At 44.1% G+C, this 15,005-nt stretch overlaps 1 protein-coding gene across 1 annotated transcript in view; it reads left to right on the top strand.

Moving 5' to 3' along the window:
- MAOB (monoamine oxidase B) overlaps window positions 1-15,005 on the top strand; it is a 118,164-nt gene that overhangs the window by 69,318 nt on the left and 33,841 nt on the right. Inside the window, 2 exon segments of the mRNA NM_001002970.2 lie at window positions 12,883-12,987; window positions 13,716-13,807. Coding sequence (NP_001002970.2) covers window positions 12,883-12,987; window positions 13,716-13,807 — 197 coding nt within the window.

Below are 15,005 nucleotides of genomic sequence, written 5' to 3'. Positions count from 1 at the left end.
CCCCTTCATCTTGCCGACTCTTGGCTTTCTCATCATCCTTTTTTTAATCCCAAATTCCTGCACTCTTGGGGAAGGGCCCACGGGTAAGTTTCAAGCCCACTCGGTGTTTTCAGCAGAATTGTCTGTATGTGTGCACTTGCCTGGAGAGAGTCCATGGTTTTCAACAGATTTTCAGAGGGGCCCTTGTCCCAGAGAAGGCTGACAACTTCTGCTTCAAGTTTTTGGCTTTCATATAATCCCTAGCATTGTGATAGCACAGCCTTTTATGTGAGCCAACATTTCTCCTAGAGGAGCTAAAGCCGCTGGGTAGCTGTCTTGATTTTTGAAAAGCACATTATTCAAGGCCAGAGGACTCTGGAACTTTGCTAGCGCTGGTACATGTTGGGTAATACATTGTTCAGAAATTATATGCCCTAAATAAAGGGATAGTATCTATTGACTTATCTTATTTTATTTATTTTTTTTAGATTTTATTTACTTATTCATGAGACACACACACACACACACACACACACACACACACAGAGGCAGAGACACAGGCAGAGGGAGAAGCAGGCTCCACGCAGGGAGCCCGACGTGGGAATCGACCCCAGGACTCCAGGATCACGCCCTGGGCCAAATGCAGGCGCTTAACCGCTGAGCCACCCAGGTGTCCCAAAGAACCAAGTATTTTTTTAAAATTTATTTATTTATTCATGAGACACACACACACACACACACACACACACACACACAGAGGCAGAGACACAGGCAGAGGGAGAAGCAGGCTCCATGCAGGGAGCCTGATGTGGGACTCGATCCCAGGACCCCAGGATCACGCCCTGGGCCGAAGGCGATGCTAAACCGCTGAGCCACCCGGGCTGCCCTGTATTGGGTTATTTTATTTATTTATTTATTTATTTATTTATTTATTTATTTATTTTTTAAGATTTTTTAAAATTTATTTATTCATGATAGTCACACACACAGAGAGGCAGAGACATAGGCAGAGGGAGAAGCAGGCTCCATGCAGGGAGCCCGATGCGGGATTCGATCCCGGGTCTCCAGGATCGTGCCCCGGGCCAAAGGCAGGCGCCAAACCGCTGCGCCGCCCAGGGATCCCTGTATTGGGTTATTTTAGATGCTTGTGTTATTTGATCAAATGAACACTTATGTGTCTCCTAATTCGCAGACTGAAAAAAATTGGCACAGGGAAACAGATTTTAGCTGCGGACATTTTTCTGCTTTGGAAACAACCCTTGGCATCAACGGTGTGTCCTGATGGTTTGCAATGTGATATGGCTGGAAATGGCTGATACAAGTGGCACAGGATTAGAGCCACGAAACTTCATGTCTTTCTAAGGCGTGCCTTACTGGCTCAGGCGTTGGAGCATGCGACTCTTGATCTCAGGGTTGTGAGTTTGAGCCCCACGTTAGATGTAGAGATTACTTAAAAATAAAATCTTAAAACAACAATGACAATAACAACAAAAACCTGGGCGTCTTTCTCAACACACTTTCTTTTTGAGGTAAATGGGTGAGCTATTTTTGGAGACTCTCCTCTGTGGCACTCAGGGTCTGTCTCCATTGGCAGGTGTATTTACAAATGATTATGAAGGTAAAGAAGACAAAGACATTGATTAGGTCTTTGGGGGTGGCGGGAGGGAGAGAGTTACAATCTTCTGCTTCCTACTTGGAGCACTTTAATTTTTTTCAGAAAAAAGTAATTTGGATTCTGTTTAGAAAACATTCAGTCAGATTTCTGTCTCAGACCCTAAAGAATTCCTCTTCTTGTTTTTTTACACTATTTGCCTTAGTTCAGGCTGCTGTAACAGAATATCAGAGACTGGGTGGCTCGTAAACAACAGAAACTTCTTTCTTTTTTTAAAAAAGATTTTATTATTCATGAGAGAGACACAGAGAGAGGCAGGGACACAGGCAGAGGGAGAAGCAGGGTCTCCTGTGGGGAGCCCGATATGGGACTCGATCCCAGGACCCCGGGATCACAACCTTGAGCCAAGGCAGAGGCTCAACCACTGAGCCACCCAGGCGCCCCAAAACTTATTTTTAGAGGCCGAGAAGTCCAAGATCAAGGCGCCGGCAGATTTGCTATCGCCGTTTTCTCCCTGCGTCCTCACGTGGCCGAAGTCCCCTAGGGTCTCTTGCATAAGAGCCCCGATGTCATCTGTGAGGGCAGGACCCACGTGACCCCATGACTTCCCAAAGGCCTCATCTCCTAACACCATCACACTGGGAGGCTAAGTTTCAACATATGAATTTTGGGGGGGTGGGGGGGTCTGGACACACATACATTCCATCTACAGCTCTCTTGAGCCAATCACCCACCCATCTGTCCGTTCATCCATCCAATCATCCAAAGGTTGTCAAACACCGATGGCATCTGCAACACTCTTAAACGTTATGGGAGGGTGCAAATGATTGATCCCTCCCCGAAGGAGCTGGAAAGAGAAGAGATGCCCATGTGGAACACGTAGACAATACTCTCGAGGTGACGTGGGCAGGTACAAGCTTATATGGTAGGGGCTCAAAATGGAGTGCACTTTCTAGTTAGTGCCCTGAGTGGGGGTGGGGTGGGGTGAATCTCGGAAGGCTCCTTGAAGGAAGTGTCCCAAGCTGCGCACAGATGGAGATCTGAAGGCAAAGAACCTTGGAGGAAAGAAGCTGCAACCACGCACTGGTGACCATGGGCCGCTAAGATCAGAGACACTCGCCTCCCTGGCCAGAGCACAGAGGCCATCTCCTTGGCGGCCGCCTTGAGAAACTGGCTCGGGAGCCCGGATTGTTCCAGTGAGCGAGGGCACATCCCTGTAGAAGGGAGAAGACATTGCTGGCCTCCTTCCTGCTCCTTATGAAGTTCGTTCATATGCCCACCCCAGGACACTTGCGGGGGCCTCCATCTGAAAAGCTGTCACCCTCACCCCCACCCCACTCTCAGACAGTCGTGTGCTTCCCTCTCTGTCCTCTTTCTCATCCTTCCCCTCAAATGTCACCTCCTCAGCGAGGCCTTTCTTGACTGCCTTACTTAGAATCACAATCCACCCCAAACCTCCACCATGCCCTCTCTGTCTCTCCCGCTCCCTTTCTCTTCATAGTTCTCATCACCTTTTAATGTACTTCGTGATTTTCTTTCTTTGTTTTTTAAAATTTATTTATTCATGAGAGACACGGAGAGAGAAGCAGAGACACAAGCTGAGGGAGAAGCGGGCTCCCTGCAGGGAGCCCGATGGGGGACTCGATCCCAGGAACCTGGGATCATGCCCTGGGCTGAAGGCAGACGCTCAACCACTGAGCCACCCAGGCGTCCCACGTGATTTTCTTTTTATTTTGCTTAGCACCTATTTTCGCCTATGAGAATGTAAGCTCCCAGGAGAGCAGAGACTCGTGTCTGCTGTGGCTCACTGCTCCGCCCCAGAGCTGGAACGGGCACAGGCACCGGGAGGTGCTCAGGAAATACTTGTTGAATCAGTAAGGGAATGAGCGCTCATGGCAACTGTTTGAGGATGGGCCAGCCTGGTCCCTGCCTGGGAACAGGAGGGGCAGCCACGTAAAAGATCCCACTGGCCCTTGAACACACCATTAGCTTCTGTCTGGTTTGAGAATCTCAAGTGGTTGCCAGATCTAAACGACCTTCCACAGACCTTCTCTAAGTCAACTGAGCAGTGGCTTGAAGAGCAGTGACCTAAGTAAGACCTTGAGCCCCAAATACATGAACCCAAGGTTAAATTCTATTTCCACCACATATAGGCTGTGTGACCTTGAACAAGTTACTCGACCTCTCTGTGCTTCAGAACTCATCTATAAAATGAAATCTACAATTAGCAGTTTACTCGCTGGGTTGTTATGAGAATTAAATAATTTTTAAAAATATTTTATGTATTTATTTGATAGAGCACAAGCAGGGGAAGGCACAGGCAAGGAATTGGGAGATGCAGATTCCCTCTGAGCAGGGAGCCAGACGCAGGACTGGATCTCAGGACCCTGAGATCATGACCCAAGCCAAAGGCAGACGCTCAACTGGCTGAGCCACCCAGGCACCCCTAAATTAAATAATTTAATGAAAACTGTTAGCCCCATAATGTTTCATAGTTACAATTAAGAGGCTGGGAAGCTTCGTGATCAAGAGTATTGGCCTTTGAGTGTCTGAATTTAAATCCTGCTGCTGCTTATTAGTTATGAGACCCAGAGCAAATGATCATTATTTCATCTCCCTCAGTTTCTCCATCTGAAAGGGTCATTGCGCAGATTAATGAATCAACACATGTAAAGAGCACAGAAAAGGGCTTGAACAGAGTACACACTCTGTGTTAGCTGTTGTCATTGTTGTTTGTTATTATTATTCTCGTAGGGCTTTGCTGAATACCTTCACCATCTCCACCCCCATCTTCCCCATTTCTCCCTACTTGGACAATTCCAGGCCTTTCGTGTGCTCCTGAGCTTCTGGCTGGCTGCAAAAACCTAGCCACTGTCTGCCCCTTGTTCCGGCTTCACCATGTGGTGATGCAGGCAGAAGACCGTGTCCAGGGGCACCTGGGTGGCTCAGCGGTTGAGCATCTGCCTTCGGCACAAGACACGATCCCAGGATGGCGGGATCAAGGCCCATGTCGGGCTCCCTGCTCAGCGGGGAGCCTGATTCTCCCTAGGCCTCTACCCCACCCGACCCCCCCACTCATGCTCTTTATCTGGCCCTCTCTCTCTCAAATAAATCTTTTTTTAAAAGCCAAACATATGTGGCCTACAAGAGACTCGCTTTAGACCTAAAGACACCTGCAGATCGAGAGTGGGGGAGTGAAGAAATATTTATCAAGCAGTACTTGTATTGGACAAACTAGACTTTCTTGTCCTTGTATTGTTTTTATCTTACTTTGGTATCAGGGTAATACTGGCCTCCCAGAATGATTCTGAATGAGTGCCCTCTATTCCATTATTTGTAAGATTTTGATAAAGATTGTCATTATTTTTTTTTAAGTGTTTGGTAGAAGTCACCAATGACACCGTGTGGTCTTGGGCTTTTCTGTGCTGCAAAAGTCTTGATTCCTCATTCAACTTTCATTCCTGTTACTGGTCTAAGAGTTCCTATTTCTTGGATTCGAGATTGAAGATTCCATCTTGGTAACTTGTGCAGTTTTAGAAGTGTTCTGGCTCTTTTTCTAAGTGATCCCACTCCTTAGTATATAACTGTCTCTAGTACTCTGTTATCACACTCTGGATTTCTGTGGTTATCTGGTGTCCTGTGTTCCATTTCTCAGTTTGGTTTTTAAGGTTTCTCTCTTTTTTTTGGTTGGTAAAGCACTGCCAACTTTCTTCACTTATTTATTTTTTTGGAAAAACTGGCCATGGTTTTCAATGTTATGCTGTTTATTCTGGTCTCTCTTTTATTTATTTCTGATTTTTCAGCTAAGTTTCTTCTTTTTCTAGTTCCTTGTGGTGTCACGGTAAGGTGTTAATTTGGACTTTTTTTCCCAATTCAAGAATTTATAGCATCGATTTCACTCAAACTCCTGCTTTTGCTGCATCCCATAGGTTTTGGAATATCATGTTTCCTTTTTCTTTTGCTTTGAGACATATTTTTATTTGCCATTTGATTTCTTATTTGACCCTTTGCTTGTGCAGTAGTGTACTGTTTAATGTTTACATATTAAATATTTAATATTTGCATTGTAGCTTTTCCAGTTCTGTTTTAATGTTGGTCTTTATTTTGTACCATTGTGGTTGGAAAATACACTTGGTAGGATTTCAGTCTTCTTAAATTTGTAATATTTTTCTTGTCTCTTTTTACTTGATTTAACCAGGGGATTCTTTTGTGCATACTTGAGGATAATGTGTATTCTATTGTTCTTGGATAGAATGTTATATATATATATATATATATATATATATATATATATATATCTTTTGGAACCATGAAAAAATATTTTAATTCATAAAAATGTTTTAAAAATTAAAAGTCAAACATAAATCTTCATGCCAAGAATTTAGATGTAAGAATTTATCCAAGGGAGATTAATAAAAAACGTGGATGTGGATTTATAGGTAAGAAGTGGTTGTATAAATGACAGGACGTTTATCATGCTCACAAAACCATCAGCAACATCTGTTTAGTGGGAGTCCTGTTTGCTATGTATAAACTTGCCTAATTCGTACAATGCCCCTGTAAAATGGGTACCATCATTCCAAACTCACAGTTAAAACAGCACAAATGTCAAGCAACTTGCCTACAGTCACACATCGATCAAGTTTCAGAGTGCATTTGAATCAGTTCTGTTGACCTCTTAAAGACCATCCTGTATCACTTCTCCTGAGATTCTATTCCAATGCTTTTCACACTTTTACGTTCTTAAAAGTTATTGAGAACCTCAAGGAGCTTTTGCTCATGTGGTTCTATCTAAATTTATCATATTGGAAATTAAAACTGATAAATTTTTTTAGATATTAATTCACCTGAAATAACAGTAATAACCTGATGACAATTTAACATATGTGTATGAAAATGTAGTTTCTTTTTTTAAAAGACTCTATTTATTTATTCATGAGACACACATGCAGAGAGAAGCAGAGACATAGGCAGAGGGAGAATTAGGCTCCCTATGGGGAGCCTGATGTGGGACTCGATCCCAGGAACCTGAAGGCAGACACTCAACCACTGAGCCACCCAGGCATCCCGGAAAAAAAATAGTTTCTAAAACAAAAAAAAAAAAAAAAATGAGTGAGTGGCATTGCTATACATTTCAACCAAAACAACATACTGCAACAGATTGAATGCTAATGCAGAAATGAGAATCCAGCTCTCTGCCATCAAGCCAGATGTGAAAAAGATATGCAAAAGTGTATATCTTCCTGCAGGTGTGCTTGGAAAAGGGAGACCCTCACAGACTCCCTGAATATACTTTAGGGACCCTGAGGGGGTTCTGGGATCACAGTTTGAGAAATTGCCAGTGTCTGCATATATGGAATATCATGTAATAGTCAAGGGAAGTATGCTTATCAAGAAAACAAATGACATGGGAAATATTTAGGACACAATATTGACTGGAAACTAGCCAGGCAATAATTGTATGTAAAATAGGCCCTCAAGTGTAGAATGGATAAAATATAGGGGAAAAAATGAAAGAAACATAGCTGAAATATTAATACCCACAATAGATTTCTGCTTGGTGGGATTATGAATACTTACTGTTTCTTTATAGTTTGTCATCTAAAATTTCTATATTGGATAAAACACACACACACACACACACGACATGTCACATCGAGCATGACTCCTGGGCTTCACATTCTCCCCACCAGCAGGAACATATGCCCTTCAGCCCTGTCTTACCTCTTCACAAGCACCCAACCTCCCTGAAGTGACCAAAGAGTCCAAAGAGCTTGGACTCCTCTATATCATGTTTGTCCCCTGACTTCCTTCCACTGTTTCTTCCAGAAAGCCCATAGGACAATGTGCTTTGGTCTCAAATCCCAGAATCTCTGTGGTAGTGTCTCTTCCTCATGGTGCTTTCTACGATGCTCACTCAATTTGTATCACAAGGATTTTGATATTAGGCACCAGCATGTACTTGTTGGCCGGTGGATGGTTCATGAGGATTTGCCAGACACTTCCGTCTCCCTCCCCACACACTCGTGTCCTTGACAGAAAGAGAAAAGCACAAGCAGGTTGAGGGATGCCTGGGTGGCTCAGTCTGTGAAGTGTCTGCCTTTGGCTCAGGTCATGATCTTGGGGTCCTGGGATCGAGCCCCGCATTGTGCTTGCACTCAGCTGGGGAGTCTGGTTCTCCCTCCCCTTACTCTTGTGCTCTCATTCGTTCTCTGTCTCTTCCTCTCAAATAAACAAATAAAATCTTAAAAAAAAACCCACACAAGCAGACTGAATAGTCACCCCTTACATGGGAAGAAGAAAAACCCCTTAGGACCAAGATGGAGGGGAAGAAAACTGTACTTAGCCAAACAATTCAGTTATTCAGGCGTTTTGCGTTTGTTTGGTCTCACAAACACTTTGGTTCTGCCACAAATCCCCAGCCACGACTTGAAGAAGGGTGCGAGTCCGGCAGATGTGGTTAGATGGTGTCTGCCTTGACACTGGCAGGGTCTGTGCCAACAGCCATGGCCACTCCTGGGAACGTGAAGACAGTTGTTTCAAAAACTGAGAATTCCAGTCTGACTCCTGGTGCTGGCTCTGGGAAAAGGTGAAGAACGCCTTGGAGGGGAGGGCAGAGTTTCTGATCCCTTCGGCCACCCTAAGGAATCCAGCGAGATGTCTTTGTATGGCCGTCTTGGATGCACTCTGCCCCTGGTAGGTAGGCTGGCTTGCTTCTTCACTATTGAAGTTCCATCCCTCACCCCCTTTTGTCTAAGTACCTTGGTGTGTATGAGGGGAAGGGGATCAGAGGTTGGCAGTACTCTGCTGGTGGGGATCTGCAAAGGCCCGAGCAAGTCTGGGCTCAATGGCAGACTGCAAAAGAAGGAAGTTAACAGTAGAGTAACACACCTGCTCTACACTGAGCGTGGCCCCCCTCAAGTTCATATGTTGAAATCCTAACCTGCAGTGTGATGGTATGGGGAGCTGGGGCCTTTGGGAGGTGACTGGATCATGAGGTTGGAGCCTTCTCGTGAGTGAGCTCAGTGCTCTTATAAAAGAGATCCCAGGGAGACCCTTTGTCTCATCTGCCATAAGAAGACCCAGGAGGAAGATGGCCGTCTCTGAACTACGAAGCCACCCCCACCAGAAACCAAATCCGCCAGCACCTTGATCTTGGACTTGCCAGCCTCCAGAACTGTGAGAAATAAATCCCTGTGGTTTAAGCACCCCAGTCTATGGTACTTTGTCATAGCAGCCCAAAAGGACTAAGACAAAGCATAAGTACCAAAGGTCATTTTGGAATTTAGGACATTCCAAATTTTGGAATTTAGGACATTTGCTTTGTCAAGCAAATAACAAGTTCAAGGTCACACTGCTAAAATGAAATCAAACATCTATTGCGAACTTACTAGGTGCCAGCATTCTATGCCAACAGGTCCTAGGCCTGCAAAGGTTATGATAACAACTGTAACGACTACAGCCATAACTCATTTATCGAGAACTTACCACCTGCCTGCCACTGTTCAAAGTGATTTATGTGGGTCCACTCAATTTTTCCAGCCCATCTATGAGGTAGTTACTGTTGTTCCATTTTACACACAAGTAAACTGAAGCACAGATAGGTTAAGCAACTTAACACAGCTAGTGAGTGGCAGAGCTGTGACTTGACCCAGGTAGGCTAGCTCCAGAGCCCATGCTCTCAGCTTAGATCCTGGTGAGTGACACAGAACGATAAAATGCAGGAAGCTGGTGCCCTGGAGTTAGTGGCAGATGGAAGGCTCTGGGACTCTGAGAAGTCAGAGTCACCCAGCTGCTACCATAATCCAGGCATACTTCTGTATGTACAATAATCTGTATTGTAACTCATCGGTTTACAATAATCTGGGCATACTTCCTGGAGGAAGATGATGGGGCTCAGAGATATTGACTTGGAAGCACTGATATCTGGGGCCCCAAGAATATTAAGCAACTCACTTTTTCTTTGTCAATGAACTTAAGAAGAGGCAGAGCTAGAACAGAGACCCACATGTCCTTTGTGGAGAGTGAGCCCATAGATCCGCAAATTTCCACTAAGTTCTATGTGCTGAACTCTGATATAGGCATGAGCACGGGGTTTTAAAAAGTCAGCATGCAGGAGCTCCTGGGTGACTCGGTTGGTATCTGACTCTTGATTTTGGCTCAGGTCATGATCTCAGGGTCATGAGATTGAATCTTGGATTGGTCACGGTGCTCAGCAGGGAGTCTGCTTGAGATTCTCTCCCTCTCCCTCTGCCCCTACCTTCACTCTCTCTCTAAAGTAAATAAATACAAAACTTCTTTTAAAAAAGTCAACTTGCGGGTAGCCCTGGTGGCTCAGCGGTTTAGCGCCTGCCTTCAGCCCAGGGTGTGATCCTAGAAACTTGGGATCGAGTCTCACATCAGGCTCCCTGCATGGAGCCTGCTTCTCCCTCTGCCTGTGTTCTCTGCCTCTCTCTCATTCTCTCTCTCTCTCTTTCTGTGTGTGTCTCTCATGAATAAATAAATAAAATCTTTAAAAAAATAAAAATGGGTAGGAAATATCAGAAAGGGAGACAGAACATGAGAGACTCCTAACTCTGGAAACGAACTAGGGGTGGTGGAAGGGGAGGAGGGTGGAGGGTGGGGGTGAATCGGTGACGAGCACTGAGGGGGGCACTTGACGGGATGAGCCCTGGGTGTTATTCTGTATGTTGGCAAATTGAACACCAATAAAATATAAATTTATTATTAAAAAAATTCTTGAAAACAAAAAAAATAAAAATAAAATAAAAATAAAAATAAAAAATAAAGTCAGCTTGCAAATTGAATGATATGGTATGTGAATTATATCTCAATAAAGCATTTTTTAAAAGCCACGTAGTTATATAGTACATTTTAAACTTACACAGAGCTATATGTCAATCATATCTCAATAAAACTGAAAGAAGAGGAGCAAACTTAACAAACGAGAAGTAACACTTGTGTGACCACAGATCAAAGTTATTATTTTGAGGCACCTGGGTGGCTCAGTCATTTAGATGTCTTCTTTCAGTTCAGGTCATGGTCCTGGGGTACTGGGATCGAGCCTTGTGCCACATCCCCTGTTCAGCAGGGAGTCTGCTTCTCCCTCTCCCTCTGCCTCTCTCTCTGCTTATGCTCTCTCTCTCTCAAATAAATAAATAAATAAAATCTTTTAAAAATAAAGTTACTGTTTTTTTTTTTTTTTTTGCATGACTATAAAAAAAGAGGGGGCAGGAATTGGCAGGGTAGAGGCAAGGGAGAACTTTCTGGAGTGATGGGAGTGTTTCATATCTTGATCCTGGTAGGTGCATATATGTGTCAAAACTTCCAAAATTGTGCATTAAAATGGTTACATTGTTTTTTTAAAGATTTTATTTATTTATTCATGAGAGACACAGAGAGAGAGAGGCAGAGACACAGGCAGAGGGAGAAGCAGGCTCCATGCAGGGAGCCTGATGTGGGACTGGAACCCTGGTCTCCAGGATCACGCCCTGGGCCGAAGGCAGTGCTAAACCGCTGAGCCACCTGGGCTGCCCTAAAATGGTTACATTGTATGTAAATTATACCTTAATAAAGTTGATTAAAAAGAATGATGGTTATTTGTCAATTTGCCTGGGCCACAATACCCAGAAAAATTGATCGAACACTATCCTAGATGATTCTGTGAAGGTATTTTTTAGATGTGATTAACACTGGAATCAGTAGACTGAGTAGAGTAGATGACCTTCTGTAACGTGGGTGAGCCGCATCCAATCAGTTGAAGGCCTTGACTAGGAAGAGGGAATTCTGCCCACAGATGGCCTTTGGACTCGAACTGCAGTTTTCTTCTCTGGGTCCCCAGCCTGCTGGCCTACCTTGCAGCTTTTGGACTTGCTCAACCTCCACAGTTGTGTGAGCCAATTTTGTAAAATGAATCCCCTTCACACTCTGCTCCCCCCCACACACAGACACACATGCATACAGTTGTGCACACGCACATCCTGTTGGTTCTGTTTCCCTGGAGAACCCTACCCAGTACAAGAAGAAAAGTAAGCCTGCATCTTAAAACTTCCCTGAGGACCTTACGGCTTTGTTGGCAAGCGAAGACCAACGTGGCCACAGGATGAATACACAGATGAACTTGAATCTCTTCTCATTTCACAACACGTTTGTCAGCCTACAAGATCAATAGGAGTTGAATCTTTGCTGAATGAGTCAGAGTTATGGGGACATTTTGGTTGACCATGGACTTGAGTTATTCCAAGTTGGGTGAAAGATGATGTCGGATTGCACAGCCTGACTTCTGAATCGGTTTTCAGGTTGACCCAAAGTGGGTTTTGTGCATGTCCTTAACTGGCATTGAGTTAAACCCCCAGAAACGATTCACAGGTGGTCTTATTATCAGTCTTTGGAGAAATGTGTGCCCTTTATCTCTGTGGTGAGGTCACTCTACCCTGCCCGAAGAACCAGGGAGTGCAAATATGTCCCCAGAAGAGGCTTTAAACTGTCTCTTCTTTCTGCTTCTTTCTGCTTTAAGCTTGTGCTTCCTCTGGGAATTCCCGTGTTGATGTAGCACCTCTGATTCCTTGGGAAAGCTTGCTGGGCTCTGTTTCGTGGCTCTTCCTACGGATGTTTGCATTCCTACGATTGGTTATTCATCCTCTTCTAACTCGTATAACATTTAGAGTTGTATTTTTCTGATGCTCCTGATACATAGGGTCCCCTCACTCTGAGGCATTTGCAAGTATCACTGGAAAATGGGATTGCTTTAGGTAACCTAACTTCTGCACTGGCATTTCAGTCTTACATGGTAAGGGTTCTGATTGCTGAGAGAAACTCTTTTATTGTCTGTGGGGGATTTTTTAGCACCAAATTTATTTAGGTAACAGAGAGTTGAGATGGAAATCTCTATGCTAAAAAGTTAAGCAGGGTTCTCTGAGGACACAAGTGTGTGTGATACTCCCTTAAGTGTATATCATATATTAGGTGTATATCTGCTTTTGCTTGCAGACATTTAACTATTTTTACATTGTAGTAAATGCTTCCTATTAAAAATAGCTTGATTGGGGGCACCTGTGTGGCTCAGTTAGTCCAACTCTTAGTTTTGGCTCAGGTCATGGTCTCGGGGTTACGGGATCGAGTCCCGGTTGGGCTCCATGCTCAGCAGGAAGTCTGCTTGAGATTCTCTCTCTCATCTGTCCTTCCCTCCCCACCCCACTCGCATTCTTTCTCTCTCTCTAAAGTAATAAAATCTTAATAAATAAATAAATAAATAAATGACTAAATAAATAAAAATACTTTGTATCCCACAGGGCAAATCGTACCCCTTCAGGGGCCCCTTCCCACCTGTATGGAACCCAATTGCATACCTAGATCATAACAACCTCTGGAGGACGATGGACGACATGGGGCGAGAGGTAAAGCTTACTAAAGCTTCTTTGACTGAATTTGTATTTTTCATAATAAGTTTAGTCCTTCAAAGAAAGCAGGGACAGTGTATGAGCAATGCCTCTCGTGTTGTTTAGCACACAAAATCTCTCAGTAAAGGTTTAGGGAGTGAGCAAATGAACTGGCTTTTAACCGCTAAAAGAATGAGATGCCCACCAGACTGCTGGTTGTATCCACCAGTGAGAGGGGAGATCATACATCACTCAGGCTTCCTAGGATGATGTTTCTAATTCAGACAGTCCTTAGAACAGAGCAGAATAAGACTCCTGAGGTCTTTGCATCACCACCATGCGCAGCCCCGCAGCGCCTAAGTAAGGACACACAGGGCTTGACCTGAAACTCCAGTTTAGGCATGATTTGGTGCAGCCGTCTGACCCTTGTCAAAGAGCTGAACTTATGAATGTTCTCTCCACATGAGTGACTTAGCCATCAATATCTGGAAACAGCCCAACTTCAGCATAGCCTCCATTTATTGTGCAGGAAGTGTTACCATTAATTAAGTATGGATCCAGAGGCATAGATCTATAACAGGAAAGCTACAGAGACATTGGTTGTGCCATGAAAGTCATTAATGGGGGAACTTGGGAAGCCTACATTTTCCTTCTTCAAGGGAGAGTTTTTAGTACTCTTGAAACAGTTATTTGAAATGGAAAATTACATTGGTTTTCCCCCCCTCTGAATCCTTATCTGAGTGTAGATTCCCAGTGATGCCCCATGGAAGGCACCTCTTGCGGAGGAGTGGGACCACATGACAATGAAGGAGCTTCTGGACAAGATCTGCTGGACAGAGTAAGACTCACTATTAGGCACAGGCATTTACAGTAACCATCTCTCAGGTTTATTTAGCGGTACCATTCAGTGGGTGTGGAACCCTTTGTGTCTAAAACCACACCATTTGGCAAGATGGAATGCTAAAAAAAATGTTGAAACTGGATCCCAGGGGTACCTGGGTGGCTCAGTTGGTTAAACATCTGCCTTCTACTCAGGTAATGATCCCAGGGTCCTGGGATCAAGCCCCACATTGGACTCTCCATTTAGCAGGGAGTCTGCTTCTGCCTCTCCCTCTCCCTACCCTACTTGCTCTCTCTCTCTCACTCTGTCTCTCTCATTCTCTGTCAAATAAGTAAAATCAATTGAAAAAAAAGAAAGAAACTGGGTTCTGTCCCAAGGATGTCTATACATCTTCAGAATAGTGATGCATCACGAAGGTGATATTACCCTGTAAAGTCCTTAGAACAGACCAGAACGTGCCACCATCTTTATGTAGAACAACTTAAAGATCTCCAGCTCGAAGATCTCATTTATCAAGTTGTTTATATAGGAAAACTTTTGTAGCCCTCATTCGTGGTCAAGTGTAGAGATGGTGCATTAGCTTATGCCTCTCAAACACGTTATGGGATGGGGTGCCACCCTTCAAGGGTTTGAAGAGGAACTTCTAGAGAAATTCTCTGGATAATTCACAGTTGTAGAGTAAACCCGCACAACTGGACTAACCACTCCCCTTGATTGAAAAACATGCAACTTTGAGAGTCCAGCATTAAATTCTGGTTGGTAGAGCTGGGAACAGGCTACAAATTGTGAGACGATATAGACAGACAACATGAAGAGGCTTCCCTGATCTTGGACAGCAGAAAGAAAGGAAAGGATTGTAAGGGTCCAAGCACATAGTGAACTTCTGGTAAACAGAGTAAGAGAAATGGAAGCCAAGTTCAAGGCGACTGTCCTATCATGCTAAACAGCATTCGTTGAGAATGTGTCTGGGTCTGGGGTTGATGTATTCATTCTTCAGGCATTAGGGAGGGAAGGTGGACACTGAGAACTAAAAATAAGAACAAGTTTCTAGGAATCTCTCAATTTAAGACGTGGAAACAGTAAGAAAAACAATATTTACAGGGTGCCTGGGTAGTACAGTCAGTTAAGCATCTGACTCTTGGTTTTGGGTCAGGTCATGATCTCAGGATTGTGAGATCAAGCCCCAAGTCAGACT

This window comes from Canis lupus, chromosome X, assembly GCF_011100685.1.
Source record: "Canis lupus familiaris isolate Mischka breed German Shepherd chromosome X, alternate assembly UU_Cfam_GSD_1.0, whole genome shotgun sequence".
Classification (NCBI taxonomy): Eukaryota; Metazoa; Chordata; class Mammalia; order Carnivora; family Canidae; genus Canis; species Canis lupus.
This window is presented reverse-complemented; position numbering and strand designations above follow the sequence as displayed.